Source organism: Lacerta agilis, chromosome 10, assembly GCF_009819535.1.
Source record: "Lacerta agilis isolate rLacAgi1 chromosome 10, rLacAgi1.pri, whole genome shotgun sequence".
Lineage (NCBI taxonomy): Eukaryota > Metazoa > Chordata > Lepidosauria > Squamata > Lacertidae > Lacerta > Lacerta agilis.
The window spans coordinates 5,366,597-5,385,775 of NC_046321.1; the positions used below are offsets into that span (position 1 = coordinate 5,366,597).

The 19,179-nt window shown below is 42.6% G+C and overlaps 1 protein-coding gene across 1 annotated transcript in view; it reads right to left on the reverse strand.

Annotated features, from left to right (window-relative positions):
- EXOC4 (exocyst complex component 4) overlaps positions 1–19,179 on the reverse strand; it is a 360,306-nt gene that overhangs the window by 173,750 nt on the left and 167,377 nt on the right. The window contains 1 exon segment of the mRNA XM_033162287.1: positions 4,902–4,998. Within this exon segment, the coding sequence (XP_033018178.1) occupies positions 4,902–4,998 (97 nt within the window).

Below are 19,179 nucleotides of genomic sequence, written 5' to 3' on the forward strand. Positions count from 1 at the left end.
ACCTATCCATTCTCAAAGAAATCAGCCCTGAGTGCTCACTAGAAGGACAGATCCTGAAGTTGAGGCTCCAGTACTTTGGCCACCTCATGAGAAGAGAAGACTCCCTGGAAAAGACCCTGATGTTGGGAAAGATGGAGGGCACAAGGAGAAGGGGACGACAGAGGATGAGATGGTTGGACAGTGTTCTCGAAGCTACTAACATGAGTTTGGCCAAACTGCGAGAGGCAGTGAAGGATAGGCGTGCCTGGCGTGCTCTGGTCCATGGGGTCACCAAGAGTCGGACACGACTGAACAACTGAACAACAACAACAACAACAGCTGTAGCTGTGTCAGTCACGGAAAGAAGCCAGTTTTCTTGCCTGGATGGATACTGCTGGAGGCATCGCACTGAAGACACCATTGTACTCTAAGCCTGTTCCTCTCTATCAGCCTCCACTACAAGTCTAGCCTGAGTAGGAGGGCTTCTGTTGTAAAACCATTTCTCCTCTCCCCCGCAGTTATTGATGTGCTACTTGGCAAAGGGAAAAAAAATAGGTTAAGATGTAGCAAATGCCATCTTTTTTCCTCCCCGTGTGACAAGCGTATTGTACAATGAGAAGAGATCTTTCCGTCGTAAATCTTGCCCTAACCGTTTTTATGACACACATTATTTCCACTGCCTACCCATCAAGCTGGTAATGAAACCAAAGTGTGTCATGAAAATTGCTATTCAAAATGTGTCATCTGTGTTTGACAGAGGCTGGGGCGGGGAGGAGGCGAAAGGGGGGTGGGAGGAGAGAGAGGAAGTTTTCATTATGCCTTACACGCTTGTTGAATGTCAGCAATGAAGATAATATCTGATCGCCCATGACAAGCTGACAGAAACGCTAAAGATGAACAGCCAGAACTACACGCCGCGGTGAAGCGGTCACTTTGGAGAAAGCGTTTCCCTAACAGTCGTCTTTCCTGTCACAACGCGGTGGCTGATGATTTTATGAAATGCGCTCTAAGCCAGCAAGAGTTTATTGACATCAGAGTCATTAGCTGCAAGTACTTCACAAACACAAGGAATCTAAACAGATTGCTTGTCAACTGGTGTTGCTTCGTTGTTGTTTTTAACAAGGCACGTAGGCTTGCAAATCAACGCTTCCCTTGCTTTAAAAGCACTGAGGGGTGGGAGAAGGAGGAGGACCAAGCATGGTGCCCCGCACATTCTAATTCATGCAACAATTATTATTATTTAAAAAATTTTACAACGGGACCACTTGGGTGTAGCAACTCTTTGTATGGCCAAGAAAGTCCCTGGGGCATTATTTTTCCCCAGCCACGAACCTACTCAATGGCTGCAGACCTCACACCCAGTCCTGGCTCATCCTAGTGATTGTTGTAACCAGAAGTAAGATAATGTAATGTATGTGAACATTTTGGCGGTTTTTTTTAAATTATGCAGAAAGTGGACCATCACTGAATGGCAGAGTACACACTTCACATGCACAAGGTCCCCAGCATCTCCAATTAAAAAAGTATCAGGCAGCAGGTGATATGAAAGTCCTCTGACCACAACCTTGGAGATCCCCTGCTACTCTCTGCCGTCTCTGTTACTAGCTTCAGAGCAGACAAAAAGAAAGTGCTGTTTCAAACAATAAGAGCATAGCAACAGCCCTGCTGAATCAGGCCAAAGGCCAGTCTAGTCCAGGATCCTGTTCTCACATTGACTGACCACAAGAAGGATGTGATTGCAATAGCAGCACTTTCTTCTCTAGTTATTCCCATAAGCACAATTTCCTCTGCTCTGTTGTTCAGGTCATCACCCAGCCCTCCTTCAAGTTCTTTCACAAGACTTGGACTCTCACAGCCCGGCCCCTGAACTGATCTGACAGTGTCTCTGAGCTGGGGAGTCCAGATCACAGGAGAGCTGCTGCATCCAATATCATCTTTAAGGAAGGAACTTCCTAGGGATCTCTGAAGAGGAGAGTGTGTTGGTTGCATCTGGAAGTGCTGGGTCTCAAATCCTTGCCATGCTGGCCCACCAACCATTTAAGGCTATCAGTTCCCCAAGAAATGTCCAGGTGAGGAAGCAACAGGCACCAACTGAGGCTATCCAACAGCACCACCGTGCTGTTTCAATTTCTCATGTTTCAGCTGCTTCAGTACTTGCAACTGTTCCAGATGCTGCCGCCATTGCAGCTGACAATGGTACTATCCACCCTGCCACTCAAACGCTTCATTATCTTGCTTGCATATATCCTTGCCCTGTTCCAACTAATTGCAAGCTGTACCCTCTTGCTGAGGCCCATTCTCTTCATAGCCCTGGTCAATCATTTGCAATCTGGCCATGTCAAGGGGCTGCTATCCCAACCTCCGCACAGATGACATGTCTGCACTACAAACCTAACGTGCTCTCAGCGGTCATTGCTTTGCCACAGGAAATCCTGAAACTGCAATCCATGAGTTGGATCTTTGGGAAGATTTCCCATTTCATTCATGCACACGGCTTACATATGTGAGCTCATGTATTTTTTATTGTTTAAGAACATTTTGTCTGCATCGATATAGAGTACATGATGAGTGTTTGTTAGATTTATGGCAAAGAGCAATAGACTTTATATGGTTATGATGCATCATCCTTTTTGCATTGACCCATTCTTGCTTCTATCATATCATTGTGCAACTTTCCTGGGAACTTTGCAGCAAATGCACTCTCTCTCTCTCCCTCCCTCTCTCTCAGCTTCTTAAAAACTCAATAGCTTTCTTTCCGGGTTTATTTGTCTGCTTGACCCCCTTTGGCAGCAAACAATGTAATTTATTATTGATCAAGAGTGGGGAAAAGTTTAGTTGTGGCTTGTAGCAAATTGTTTATCATTCACTGCCAGTTATGATTAATAAGCAGCGAGCGAATACTGCAGCCGCTGCAAGGTAAGCTGATTTCTTGATAAACAGGTTCCAACTTTACAAGACTGCAAATGAAGGCCCCTCTGCCTTTGGAAGCAGTGTGTCAATTATTTAAATACACTAGAAATTCTCAGCTGGAAAACTCATCAGGGGCTGCTGGAACCTGCAAATACCTGAGCTAAGTAAGGTGGAAATGGGAAGCTTATTAGAGCACCATTCAAGTTTAATCTCCCTAGTTCCACTTTCCAGTATGATGATTAATTTTATTTTTATCATCAATTACTAGGCAGCAGCAGGTTTGTTTCCCAGGTCAGTAAATAACAAATTTTGCCATCTGACGTTGTTCTTGTGCTTTCCTCCCAGTTTTGTCCTATATCGCTTGTCTCCATTGCTTCTGCCATTATGCATTGTACTGGTACTGATCTGAAGTTCTGTTCGAAAGATTAGATTTGTTCAAAACATGGATCTGGCAACCAATCCTGGCTTCCACTTTCAGGCACAAAAATCAGTGACAGAGAGAAGACAGAACTGCTCAAACCTGCTTTGCCTCTGTCTTCACCCAAAAGGAAAGCTGTGCCCAACCTGCTGATAACATAATAAACGATGCAAGACGGGACTTGAAGCCCAAGATAGAAAAAGAGGTAGTAAGGGAACACCTAGCCACTTTAAATAAATTAAAATCTCCAGGACCTGATGAGCTGCATCCAAAGGTACTAAAGGAGCTTGTGGGTGTAATTTCAGAGCCTCTGTCTATAATCTATGAGAATTCCTGGAGAACAGGTAAGGCCCCTGTGGACTGGAGGCTGGCAATGTCCCTATCTTCAAAAGTGGAGTGAGAAGATCTAACTACTGACCGGTCAGCTTAATATTGATACCAGGAAAGGTCCTAGAACAGATAATGAAACAGTTGGGCTGTGAGCACTTCGAAAAGGATGCACTGATTACTAAGACCCAGCATGGATTGCCATGCCAGACAAACCTCATTTCTTTTCTTTTCTTTTTTTTCTTCTTTTTTTTTGATAGAGTTACAAACTTAGTGGATCAAGGGAATGCTGTGGACATAGCGTATCTTGATTTCAGTAAGACTTTTGACTCCCCATTATATTATTACAGAGACGCTGGTAAAATGTAGGCTGGACGATGTAACTGTTGGGTGGATTTGTAGCTAGTTGAATGACCAAACCCAGAGAGTGCTCACTAATGATTCCTCGTCATCCTGGAAAAAAGTGACAAGTGAGTAGTTGCAGGGTTCTGTTCTGGCCCGTAGTTCAACATCTTTATGAACGATTTGGATGAAGGTATTGAGCAGATGCTCATCTAATTTGTAGATGACACCAGGCTGGGAGAGGTAGCCAGTGCCACAGAACACAGATGACCTGGACAGATTGGAGAATTGGGCCAAAACTAACGAAGGAATTTCAATAGGAACAAATGTCAGATTCTACACAATGTAGATTAATGTAGTTAAGAAAACTGAAGTGGGGTGCAATTTTATGAGCATCCTGCCCTAGCCTTTCTGTTTGGTAAATTCTCTTGGCTTTAACATGGTTCATTTTACCCACACAGGTGTCAACCATAATTAATACTAGTCAGCCTATGCTTATATCCCAGGATTTTTTTTTTGCCAGTTTGCCTGAATTGTTTGCACAATAAAGTCTACTTCAGCTAGTTATGGAGAGGCGCAAGAAGCTGAAGCATGATGAAACCCCAGACCATCAGAAATCCTATTCAGCACACCCCTCTTGGCTTTTGAGATTTCAGCAGTGACTTCCTCCACACTGTCAAGCCAATGTCACAGCTGTAATAAAGTAGATGCTTGACATTTTCTTCCTTTCCAGAGGAAACAGAGGGTCCCAAGATTCTGAATTCTATACACAATACGAAACAATATGGTTTCACTGCACCACTGGAAACAGCCCAAAGCTTTGCTATAACAAACCGAATGTCTGAACACAGCCTAATAAATAAATGTATATTTTCCATATTTGCATTTTACACTCATGCTACACAAAGCAGTAGGATGGGGTTACCTGAGAAGCGGGTGAAAGATGACTGTGATATTTCGGGCTCCTGGCTTGCAGACAAACTTTGTCCCACCGCCTTCTATCAAGTTGTCATGATGTCCTCCTTAAAAAGAAACGCACAAAACATGGAAAAGTTTGTTTTCAGGAACTGCCCTCATGCTCATCTAAATTAGTCGACTTTTGCTCTGAATAAATACCAATCTGAGTAGGATCAGAATGTTGCAGTGTTTTAAGAACTGGATCTCCCCTAGCTTACTCCCTCTCCCTTTTTTTGGATGCTGATATGCATGGGCAGTGCCAAAGAATGCTCTAACTACCGCACAATTGCACTCATTTCACACGCTAGCAAGGTTATGCTTAAAATTCTACAAGGCAGGCTTAAGCAGTACGTGGACCGAGAACTCCCAGAAGTGCAAGCTGGATTTCGAAGGGGCAGAGGAACCAGAGACCAAATTGCAAACATGCGCTGGATTATGGAGAAAGCTAGAGAGTTCCAGAAAAACATCTACTTCTGCTTCATTGACTACGCAAAAGCATTTGACTGTGTCGACCACAGCAAACTATGGAAAGTTCTTAAAGAAATGGGAGTGCCTGATCACCTCATCCGTCTCCTGAGAAATCTGTATGTGGGACAAGAAGCTACAGTTAGAACTGGATATGGAATAACTGATTGGTTCAAAATTGGGAAAGGAGTACGACAAGGCTATATATTGTCTCCCTGCTTTGGTGTAGTGGTTAAGAGCGGCAGACTCGTAATCTGGGGAACCGGGTTCGTGTCTGCACTCCTCCACATGCAGCTGCTGGGTGACCTTGGGCTAGTCACACTTCTCTGAAGTCTCTCAGCCCCACTCACCTCACAGAGTGTTTGTTGTGGGGGAGGAAGGGAAAGGAGAATGTTAGCCGCTTTGAGACTCCTTCGGGTAGTGAAAAGCGGGATATCAAATCCAAACTCTTCTTCTTCTTCTTAACTTATATGCAGAATTCATCATGCGAAAGGCTGGGCTGGATGAATCCCAAACCGGAATTAAGATTGCCGGAAAAAATATCAACAACCTCAGATATGCTGATGATACAACCTTGATGGCAGAAAGTGAGGAGGAATTGAAGAACCTTTTAATGAGGGTGAAAGAGGAAAGCGCAAAATATGGTCTGAAGCTCAACATCAAAAAAACTAAGATCATGGGCACTGGTCCCATCACCTCCTGGCAAATAGAAGGGGAAGAAATGGAGGCAGTGAGAGATTTCACTTTCTTGGGTTCCATGATCACTGCAGATGGTGACAGCAGTCACGAAATTAGAAGACGCCTGCTTCTTGGGAGAAAAGCAATGACAAACCTAGACAGCATCTTAAAAAGCAAAGACATCACCTTGCCAACAAAGGTCCGTATAGTTAAAGCTATGGTTTTCCCAGTAGTAATGTACGGAAGTGAGAGCTGGACCATCAAGAAGGCTGATCGCCGAAGAATTGATGCTTTTGAATTATGGTGCTGGAGGAGACTCTTGAGAGTCCCATGGACTGCAAGAAGATCAAACCTATCCATTCTCAAGGAAATCGGCCCTGAGTGCTCACTAGAAGGACAGATCCTGAAGTTGAGGCTCCAGTACTTTGGCCACCTCATGAGAAGAGAAGACTCCCTGGAAAAGACCCTGATGTTGGGAAAGATGGAGGGCACAAGGAGAAGGGGACGACAAAGGATGAGATGGTTGGACAGTATTCTTGAAGCTACTAACATGAGTTTGGCCAAACTGCGGGAGGCAGTGAAGGATAGACGTGCCTGGCGTGCTCTGGTCCATGGGGTCACGAAGAGTCGGACACGACTGAACGACTGAACAACAACAAATGCATGGGCAGATAGGCTGGTAACTTCTATGGAGTTACAAGACTACGCAAGTGAGAAGCATGCTACCAGTCACAGCCCAGGATAGGTGTTTCTTTCCCCTATGCAATTCACAGTGACCCCAAGGTTCACCACTGTGAGCAAAACTCATGGAATCTTCAAATGAGAAATTTTAATTGGGGTTTAAATCCATCCTACCTAATGCCATGTCCACCCCACCCCCCAGAATTCCCAGTTTCTGATGCCCAGTGACAGAAGGTAACAATCCTTTCTGACCCAAGTAAGCTGCAATTGCTACTAGTCTAAGGTAATTATTCAACATTCTACTTTGTCACCAGTCTACAACTGAAATTTACAGACAGAACCAAACTTCTTCCAACAGAAACTGTAAGCCAAACCACACTATTACAAAACCATATTGCACAGTTTTCCTGAGATTTACCAGGCTTCCACCTCTGGATGCCTGTGAATATCCCACAAGCAGGACATGGACAAGAGCCCTCCTTTGTTTGTCTACCGTCTTCTGCCTCCTACGCATAAAATTTTAACTCACCAGTTTAACTTAGAAGGGGAAGGCCATGTTAACTACATTTTAAGTTCCAAGGCCTGGAAACAAAAATAGGAGGTCTTGCTACCTAATCAGTATTGTTGTTATTTAGTCCTTTAGTCATGTCCGACTCTTCGTGAATGGACCAGAGCACGCCAGGCACTCCTGTCTTCCACTGCCTCCCACAGTTTGGTCAAACTCACGTTGATAGCTTCGACAACACTGTCCAACCATCTCGTCCTCTGTCATCCCCTTCTCCTTGTGCCCTCAATCTTTCCCAACACCAGGGTCTTTTCCAGGGAGTCTTCTCTTCTCATGAGAAGTAATGGAGCTTCAGCTTCAGGATCTGTCTTTCCAGTGAGCACTCAGGGATGATTTCCTTGAGAATGGATAGGTTTGATCTTCTTGCAGTCCATGGGACTCTCAAGAGTCTCCTCCAGCACCATAATTCAAAAGCATCAATTCATCGGCAATCAGCCTTCTTTATGGTCCAGCTCTCACTTCCATATACAGTACTTAAAAAAACCTTTGTTTGGCTGTGCCAGAGACTCCCCAACAACTAAACCTGCCATTTACAGGTGGGTAGCCGTGTTGGTCTGCCATAGTCAAAACAAAATAGAAAATTCTTTCCAGTAGCACCTTAGAGACCAACTGAGTTTGTCCTTGGTACGAGCATTCGTGTGCATGCACACTTCTTCAGATACCTGAAGAACACACTTCAGATATCTGAAGAAGTGTGCATGCACACACTTCAGATATCTGAAGAAGTGTGCATGCACACGAAAGCTCATACCAAGGACAAACTCAGTTGGTCTCTAAGGTGCTACTGGAAAGAATTTTCTATTTTGTTTAAACCTGCCATGCGAGGGCTTTGGAACCAAGGCAGGAAAATGCAGCTTGATTATGACTGCATTGGCTTTGTGATAAGCTATCTGCCCTACCCAAATGCCCAACCCTAGAACCAAGGAGGATGCTACATGCTACCTTTTTTTTTTAATTGAGCCAAATCCCTCCATGTATATAAAATCGGTGGACCTTTCACAGCCACATTACTTCTCAGCCATTTTGAAAATGATGGTATCTCTGCAATGCCAATAAGTCTGCAACTGCTACTATGAAGTCCTATATGAAAAGCAACCTTCACCTTCACAGAATGCTGTTTTTACTTTCATGAATTCCAGGAACAGCAGCTTTTGTGACCTCCTCACCATTCCCAGAAATCTCACATTCTTACTAACGGTTCTTTTATTTTTCATATCTTTATGGTTCAAAATGGGTTATGGCTACTTTTTACAGCAAGCAGAAAAGCTTTAAATATTTTCCAGCTGCTGTATCAAGGAAGCGTGCCAGTATGTTGATTTAATTTGCCTGGTGATAAACCAAAAGGTTTCTCTTGGGGGGGGGCAGAATGGATGTGAAGCAAAATTTATCATAAATTGAAGGATAACTATAGGAGTGAAGAGATGGGGTCCATCAGCAATATAGCTGAATATCTTCATAATGGACCCTCAAATAACAGTGCTATATTGTACAGGCATCTCCATGGGGAGAAAAAATTCACTGCTACCAAGGTCTGCTGTATGTAACTTAATGATCCAACTGAGCCCAAAGCAGAGACACACAGCAAAACTGCCCACTCTCAGAGGGGTTTCCTACTGGTACTTTGTATAAGAATCTAAGGAGAGCCTCCTGGATCAACTTCATTGGATGTTCATGAGTTCTAGTGTTATGAGGGAGAAATAAAAACTTTTCTCTATGCACTTTCTCCATGTCATTCATAATTTTACAAACTCCTATCATGTCACCTCTTGCTTGCCTTTTCTCTAAACCAAATAGCCCCAAACACTGTAACCTTTCTTCAAAGGGGAGTCACTCTTTCTCACTGGGTCAACATCTTCGTAGAGTTTATTCCTAGTCTGTCATCTCATGAGCATATCTGTGAAATTAATTTTTTGGCCCCAACATACATCACATTACACTTGTTTACATTGTGTTTGCTATTTTACCACCAATTTACCGGTACTCAGCTTGAAGAAGTCCTTTTGGAGCTCTTCACATTCTGTCTTTAACAACCCTGAACAAGTTAGTATCAACAACAAACCTGGCCACTTCTTTGCTCAGTTCTAGCTCTATACTGTTTATTAAAAAGTTAAAAAAACACAGGTCTCTATACGGATCCTTGGGGGATTCCACCATTTCTCACCTCTCTCCATTTGGAGAACTGTCCATTTATTCCCACTCTTTGCTTCCTGCAACCTATTTCTGATCCACAAGAGAACCTCTCCTCTTCTTCCTTGACTTACTCAGAAGTCTTTGTCAAAAGCTTTTTGGAAGTCCAAATACACAATGTCAACCGGATCACCTCTATCTATATATTGCTGGCTGACACTCTCAAAGAACTCTAATAGGTTTGTGAATGTGCTCTGCACTTCCCCCCTTCCAATCAGAGGGCAAGCCTAAATCGGGTAATGTAGAAAGGAATGCAAGGATCAGACCACCGATCTATCTAGCCCAGCCTTTTCTACTTTGTCAGCAGCTCCCCAGGATCTTGGGAAGATGGTTCTTCCCCATCACCTGCTACCCTTAAAAAAAAAATATCAGAGATACCATGGATTCAGTTCAAGACCTTCTGCAGGCACCACACAAACACTACCATTGAATTATTATCATTTTCCAAATACTTCCTCTTATACAATGTAGAAGTGGAGCACGTTCCACTAATTTTAGGGTGTTTTTTTTTTTAATAAAGTATGCTTCATTGGCCTTCTGACACCCTTTTCAAGATCTCTTGAACACCTGAGACATGTCAGGTTGGAACTTGACCAGTTATGGAGTCCTGAATTTGGGGCAACCTCCCTTGGTCTCCAATAGCTCACTTTCCAGCAAAATTGCTTTCATTCAACTGGATTTTCTGGAATATTGTTTTAGACCATATGTTGTGCTGCTGTTTTAAAGTTTGATTGATACGGATTGTTTTAGTAAGCAAATAATAATTATTAGTAGGAATATTTATATGTTTTTAAATTTGTATGATGCCATATGCTTTTAGAAAGGCAGAAGAGAAATTGCTGCAATAAATAAGAAAAATTAATATTGTTTCTATTATATTAACAACAAATTCCAAACTGCATACATTCACTCAGCCATCCTTTAAACAACACTATAAAAGCCAGCAGGACCAGCCACACACACACACCAAAAAAAACCCCACCTGGTTTTGAAGCCAAATTCTTTCAAGTCCTGTCACAAAATAAAGCTTGTTCTTGTATGCACAAGAATGCAGAGAATTTGGGAATAAGTTGTAGATAATTGAACAATTTCTCAGCCTGGAAAGATGTTATTTTATAGTTGACTGGGAAATGGACCAGCCAACATCACACACCTGTCTCAGCAAGGATCTAGATTCTTCCAATTTAAAAACCTGCCCAACCTATTTCCATGTATATCCTGCTGGTTGTAATAATTGGAGGAAATTTGAACTCAGTGGAGGTTCTAAATATTTTAATACCAAAAAGAGGAGGGAGAAAATGTTACATCAGTTATCCAGCAGTACATAGATAAGGCAGCTGAATAGTATTGTTAGCAGTGGAATTTTTGGAACTTAATACGCCTAAGGAGCCATTCCTTGGTCACCTGCCGGCAGCATTGAAAGTGCAAACCCAACATCCTAGCCAAGGAGTTTAGTGCCATGAGCCATTATAATGATAGATACATAGAGATGGTTTTCAGACTATGACTGCAATTCCTATAGCTGAGCAGTACAAGACATTTAAGTCTAACAGAGCAGCAGTTTGGGATATTATGACGGAACTGACCGCCCTCAAGTATCTTGGGACTTTAAAAGACTGGTTTGTTTGAGAATAAAAACAAACAAGCACGAAGTCACTTCAACTTCTGGATGCTTATTTAAAAAAAATTAATACATTAATCAGAGGTTAAAGAAAGCAAAAAGATCACCAACTATCTATGACAAGATCAGGAGCATTTCACTTGCCTCTCTCTCTCACTCCAGAAGAAGTGGTTGTCTATTATCTCTATTGGGAGGAACTAGCAGTTTCATGGAGAAATGCAAAGATCCGTGAACCATCCAAGTTAACAAGAACCTATGCGTGCACCCAAAACACCACGGAATTCCTTGCTTGGGTGGGCAGTGATAGGGTGTCAGAATTTCAACCCTGCAATGATAAGATTCTGAATTTTGAGTGAATAATTTCCAATGCAATCTCATCCGTCTGGTAGTTCCTCTCCAAGATCACAGCCATCCCTGAAACATGCAGCCTTTTAACCGGAGATACTATGAATTAAACCAAATACTTTTCACATGCAAATAATTTTCTCTGTTCTTGAACTATTGCTCTACACTTCTGATGAATAGCTCATGTGGCCTTCAATGCTGAAAAAGATGTCCTCTCTTCCTAGATTCTTCTACACTGAGAGAAGACCTTGCTATTTCCAAGGTTTTAAACAAGGATTTTGAACAAAGGAGAAAGGAAGAAACCACATTAATATTTATTGAGAGTAAGTACATCAGTGCACTCTTAAAACTCCTGCTTAGAAGCAGAAAACTGTACTAGTTTTGCTTCCACCTTATTCAGGTGGGTATAAATGGATGGGGGTGAAGGGACAACCCAAGGTATCCCAGTCTGCTCTCTCCGACCACTCATCATCATCTCACCACCACTCCCCTGGACTTCTTCCCCTGGGAGTTCCCTCCTCTGCATCCAGCCAGTCCATGACGTTCTCCAGGAAAAGGTCCTTTCTCATCAACTTCTATCTGATGACCCTTTCAACCAGAGACTTTATTTACTGAGATTATTTTTTCTGGCAGCCTAGCACCCAAGGTTTTATGAGGTAGAGTGAACGTTAAAAAATCCCTATTACAATAAAATGCCAGGGGCTAAATCTGACGCATTCTGCATGCAGAGCATGTGCTCCATCCACTGAGTTACAGACTCTGTGCCCACCAAGAGTGCTCTCTGTAATCATCAAACACAGCACATTGAGTCAGGACTTTGAATTCCTAAACATTGGAGGGGTTATCAATATACATGTTAAACAGTAAAGTAAACAGCTTGTTTCAACCCATCACATCTTAACAGTTACCAGCAAGCCAATGGGGCTCCAAGGCTTATTGTGACAAAAATGTCACCCTCCATGGGTTGTATTCCTGAGCATTTTAGCAGTCTATGTATACCAATACAGAAGGCACGTCCAACAGGTCGATCTTGATATACCGGTAGATCACTGGACATCTGTAGTAGATCACTGGTTTGGCTCCCCTAAAAAAAGCTCAAAACTTCTGCCCTGCACCCCCCCCCAAAAAATGGGGCTTTCCTCCTCCCTAAAAAAGCTCAGCAACTTTGACCTGAACCCCAAAGAAACGGGCCTTTCTCTTTCCTTAAAAAAGCTCAACAGGGGTAGATCACAGTCAAAAGGGGGTAGATCACTGCCAGTCTTTAACTCTGTGAATAGATCGCAGTCTCTTGGAAGTTGGCCACCACTGCAATACAGTACCCCGGTAGTCCTGCAGTCGACTCGCAGATGTAGCTCTGCCATCATCTGCATCTTCCAGACTTACCACTGATTCCCCACCACAACAATTCCACTAATCTGCAGCTTGTTATTCCAAAACATGATTTATTACTTTCTCTTGTTCCATCTGCCCCCCACCCTGCGCCATATAAAGAATGGGGAAGGGGGAATAGCCTCAACTACATTTTATCATTTGATCAGAGTCAGACACACTTAAAATATTTTTGACTCTATAATCTGTTTAAAATTCAAGCTGCTTTCCCATCTCTTCTTAGTTTTTGTCCATGATTCAGCAGGAGGTTTGATTAATATATTTCCCATCTCCCGTATTTACTGTTTTCCCTATCTACACCAAATGCCACTGCACAGCACAGTTGCGGCACAACCCTTGGCACAAACTCCACCAAGAGAATGCAGCAGCATTTTTAGTCGAGATGTAAAATTAAAACAATATGGAATATAACAGAAATGCTGCAAGCAATTAGACCACAACATGTCGCCTTATATTTGCATATGGTTTGCTGCCATTTCAAAACACAATAAAAGGCTGCCATCCACGGACTTCCGCTTGCGACGCCATTATGGGTGGTCGTGGGTCGCTTCGGCTGCGAAGCACCCAGTTCATCCCGGGGGTCAGGAGCCCTGCAGCCGCATAGCAGGGCTCCGGTTGGGGTGCGGGAAGAGCATCCCGTGCCCTGGGCTCCCCGGCTGTGCCCGTTGTGGCTCCGAACCCTTCCCCCGCACCCCCTGTAAAGGGGGAGTGGGGGTGAAGGGACTACGGAGCCGGGCTATAGGGGAGAAGCCCCAACCGGGATGAAATTGCGGCGGCAAAGCCTGTGATGAGCGTCTAAGTTCTACCTGTCATTAAGGAGCTGATAAGAACCCGGAGGCTGTGAGTAATTGATTGACTCTTTGTATTCCTGGAATGCTCTGGGGGAGAGAAGAAAGGCAGCCCGCCTCCCTCCCTTCGGCTGCTGAAAGAAATTAACTCTTTAAGTGACTGCTGCCACAACAATCATTAGAAAGTATTTGGAATTTGAAAACTGAGTCTGTTGAGACCTCCCTTTGGGGGTTAACTGGGGGAAAAATATCTCCGTTTGAAGTTTTGGTCTTTATACTCCTGCCTCGGAGAAATGGCGGCGACTTGGAGTGTCGTAGGAAAAATTTGAAACAAAGGAAGGAAGAGACAGGAACTGAAATCTGACACTCACCCTCTCTCTCAAAATGCTGGACTTCGCGCTTACACTGGCATCGAACTCATATTTAAAGGATGAGGAAAAGCTCACTATTTTACAGATGGAATTGCTTGATCGGAAACTACAAGTCTTGAGTGGAATCATTTATAAAAAAGATCTACTTTCCACAGAGGAGGCTTTTCAAAAGTTCTATACAATGGAATCATGCCTTGGCAAAGAGCTGGGAGAGGCGTTTGAAAGATGGTCTGAGATGGCTGGGCAAAACCGGGAAAAGCAACTGGAAATGGGAAAACTTACAATATCCAGACCCCGAGGTGGCAGCTCGGGGGCGAGGGACATGGAATTAGAATTTTTACAAGAAGAAGAAGCAAAAGAAACGGAGGAGCCCAGAACGCAGATGAGGAATGCCTTGAGGCTCGATGCGGGGTTTGCTGTGGATGCAGCCTGGACCTGTGGACACTTGGAGCAAGACAATGGGAGATTTGGCGCTGGAGAAAGACAGGAAAAGACAATGGACAGAGGAGGAGTGGGTTGAAGAACTAAATGTATAATCTAAATGGTCTGCCATGGTATCCGAAGTCGGAGTGTGAAGTCGGTTAATGATAAGTTTATTTTAAATAAGTAAGGAGATATTGAATTTTAAGTTAAAAGCAGCATGATAAAGGACAGAAGAAATAAGTTTAGCTATAAGAATATTTGGTTAAGATTTAAGGTATAATGCAAAGAAGGAGATAAGTATGTTTTCTTTTTTTTTTAAGTAAAGTTAAATTTTTTTATAGAGAAAAGTTGTTAAGGAAATAGTATATTGAATTAAAACCGAAGGTGAAAAGGCGGGGGAAGTCAAGCGTCAAGATTCAGAACTAGAAATTTTTTTTTTGTAAGGTTACAATTAAGAAGAAGAATCCTGACTTTATGTGTATTTGTAGTTGTTTTTCTATTTGTAGGTGTGGGGTTGGGTTTATGTTATATTATGAAAATGTTAATAAATTCTGTTTTTTTTAATAAAAAAAAAGGCTGCCATCCACACACACCCAACAACTTTTACTCAGAGTGAGCTATTCCATTCCCCCAAATATCAGAAACAATGGTTTTTAAGTCTAGTTCTTTGTCCATTCCACTACTGGGAGAATTTACATTCCCAGTATTTCCTCCACAATCTTGTCAGAGCATCCAGTGAACATCCCTCACTTTTACAGCTCCTCTCAAACCTTTTAAGCTGGATATTTAGGCTTGTATTCACTGTTAGTCATACTCAAAGTAGACCCATTGAAGTTAATGGACATTACTAATTTAGGTTCAGTAATAGCAATGGGTCTGTTCTGAGTAGGACTTGGGTGAATACAATTCTCTGCTATTATTTGTTACTGCCAACCCTGGGCCACAGAGGAAACATACTGAGCTAACGGTGCAATATGATGCATGTTTACTCAGAACTAATTCCCACTGTGTTCAAAGGGGCTTGATCCCTAGTCAATGTACTAAATAGCTGGGCTGATGTGGGCAGTGCTCCTGACTTCCGACAAAGGGTTGCACCTTTTGGTCCTGACACTCTCAACCTCAGTTTCCAAAGGATGTATTGTAAGTACGCAGAAGGCAATTAATGTAAAACATTTGAGCAATCATACTGAAATGAAATAAAGAACCAGGACAGAGGGCAGAAGCACCACAGAAATATCATTTCCCAAGACAATTCAAAGATCTCATGGCTAAACAACAAGGTCTTCTAAATTCAACTCCAGTACTGTTGTCCAGTGACAACAGAAAGCAGCTGAGGCAAGCTGGGGGCAAGTGGACGACAGGATAAATGGGTCTGATGCACATACCAGGATGCCTACTTTATCACATGCCCAAATGGCAGAATTGCCTCTAAACACACAATGGCCTCCAAATGACCAAAAAGCCAGTCACAGTGTGGCTGAAAACAACTTGAAATTTCATGCTGCTGTAGAAAGGTGTTGTTTCGGAATAGCGACCTGAAATCAACAAATCTATTATCATTTACTCTTAATTGTGCACACTGGGCCAATAAAACTCATACATAGTGTGTCCCCATATATAAACAGTCGTAGACAGATTAAATATGGCATCTAAGATATTGGTACAACAAATACCTAAGGATTAAGGAGCTTTGCCAACTCCAGCGTTGCTTTGACTAACAAACCCTCCAGGGGCCGGTTTAACAAATTGCTCCTGATACTGGTAAATTTGCTGGGTCCCCATCAAGCTAAGAAACCATTGCCAGTCTTGCTTGAAATCTGCTACATCAAAGCTCAAACAAGAGAAAATCCTACTTGGCTATTCTGAGCTGTGATATCTTTATCAATCTGCAAGGGGGAGGGGGTTGCCATTACTTCAATGAACACAAAAGGAGTCTGAATTAATTCATTATCAACTAATGTGTACACAGAATCTGGGTAATAATATGGGCTTTTCCCAGAGGGAACCCTAAATGGATTGTCTATGCCAGCAAAGCACAAAGTACAAAGCTACAACTCCCATCTGCAGCAGAAATGATCAGATTGTTCAGAATTCGAGCTGTCAGATGGCATTACTCAACCTGTTCATCCATAATCTTTTTCAGATGGGCTTTTCCCCACCTCCTCATTTCATTGCTTTGTTTTGCCCAAGATTCAATCAAACGTACATTAGGCATTCGAAAGCATCCAACACTCTGACTCCCCAGCCACATTAGAAAACCTCAAGACCCTGGTGTTAATTTGGTTACAGCTTTAATCCTTGCATTTCAATGCAGAAGTAGTTCCCCTAAAGACGATGCTTACTGATATTGGTGAGAAAACACAGAGGGACCCATATGTAGGAGAAACCTGAGCACCAATAACCAAGATGGTAACTCAACCCCTCAACAGATATTAGCAATTGTGGGAAAGCAGCCAGAACTTTAATCACAATTCTTTGAAAACACAGTCAGGGATTTGGAAATACTGTTAGCCCAGGATATGATCCTAATACCATGCTTAATCAAAGCCATGGCAGGCACCACAGCAACCTGCAGACTTTAATAAAAACCAATTTCATAAAAGTCACTGTGTCAAAAACATGCTGAACCCTAATTTAGTAGACTCTTGGGGAAAGGAGGAAAAGTTTACTTTTCCATATATTTCTGGGTGATCTATACCAAAAGCAACACAAGGCCGCTCCTACAATGAGAACGCAGCTCGTATATAACCAGCATCTTCCAGAAAGGAACGATGATTTAATTTCCCCCTTCTTCTGCTATTTTTCTCCCCTTGTGATATTTCAAGGAGAAGGGCAGAGAATTCAATGTCAGCTAGAGCAGGAAGTAATAATTTCCTTGCTTATTCTTGTGCTGAATGACAAGCAGCAAGAAAGAGAGCGAGAGAGAATGGAACATGGAAACAGAACCTCTGCTTCACAAAAGGTGGCAGAGTTTCTCTCTGAGCTGCAAAGAAATGGTTTTGCACAATCTGAAAGCCTTAACAGACAAGTGTCCAAAGGCAACTGGCTTGGTTCTGTGACTGTGTATCTGTGCATTCATCACGGTGCTTGAAACTGCAAGTGTCTCTCCACTAGCAAGACTCCCACTTCCCAGTAAATGGGCTTGCTGTCATGAATGCTTAAATCTTTTGAGGTCTTGTTGAAATCTGTTTTACAGAACTATATTTTGGTCATATATTCAGTCTCCAGAGATATTCAGCCTAGACTGAATGGGTGCCTAGTAAAAAAGTTGTATAGTCAATGTAACACTGCCCATCTCTTAACTATGGTTCAAGGATCAGAAATAAATTATTGGCTCACATGATCCTTCACTCTTCCACCTCCCTCTCCAGCACCAATGCTTCTCTTAACTCCTCTGGCTTTAATCTTGGTTCATCAGTACACTTGCACTGACATTAAGCAGGGTTAGTTAACAAGTGCAAAAGTATCTAGCTAATGCTAACGACGATGATGTAAAACTAAAGCATTATTCAAGCCACCAAGCTCTGTCACACACCCAGGATATGTGTTACAAAGACATGGCTTTTAGGGTGTGCAGAACTACCAGGATTCCCCACAACACTCCCCCCCCCATTCTTTCCATGAAACCCTGTATGTAAGTGGCTTCCTTGGCCCTTTCTATCAGCCCATATGGGACCAGCAAGGGTGACTGGGCCTGGCGAACATTTAATATTCCTACTTTGGCCACCTCATGAGAAGAGAAGACTCCCTAGAAAAAAACCTTGATGTTGGGAAAGATGGAGGGCACAAGGAGAAGGGGACGACAGAGGATGAGGTGGTTGGACAGTGTTCTCGAATCGACTAGCATGAGTTCGGCCAAACTGCGGGAGGCAGTGAAAGATAGGCATGCCTGGTGTGCTCTGGTCCATGGGGTCATGAAGAGTCGGACACGACTGAACAACTGAACAACAACAACAACAACAACAACAACCCTCATGGCTTCAATTTGTGGGTTGGCCACTTAATTTAATTTTGATTTTGAGCTGTGTTTTAACCAATCATTTGATTTTGTGTTTTTAATGTATTATATATTTGGTGTTAGCCGCCCTGAGCCCAGCCTTGACCGGGGAGGGTGGGGTATAAATTTATTATTATTATTATTATTATTATTATTATTATTATTATTATTATTATTATTATTATTTCCTAACACTTCTCCATATACTTTCTTTGCTGGTTCTTGTATTTGCACGACATACATTCCTATGCGGCTTTTCCCATTCTTCTCAATAAACAATGTTGAAACTAAACAAATGTAAAGGCAGTAATACAGGCAGTCATGGTGGGACAATAATGCAATTGCAGGGCTGCAGAACAGAGGCCAACGGGCAATCGAATAACACTGGAATGCTGGTTCAAAATAGCCAAGAACACTAGATTGGATAGCTGATGGTAGTAGATTCAACAGAGGCCCAAAATGTAAAAGGACCAGGATGCCAGTCAACCACACTTCTTCTTAAAGCTCACAACCTGATTAGAACCCCTGATTTTTCAGATCCTTTCTGAAAGCTAGAGGCTACAAAAATCAGGAAAAATATGTACTCATTATCAGAATGGAAGTGGTATATAGCTGTGATACACATTTTTAATTTTCAGCAAATACCTAAGAACCTGCTGCTACTACTCCCCCTCCACTTAGTCTTCAAAACACAACTATTTCAAGGAAATATCACCATAAGCTGATTACAGGATCA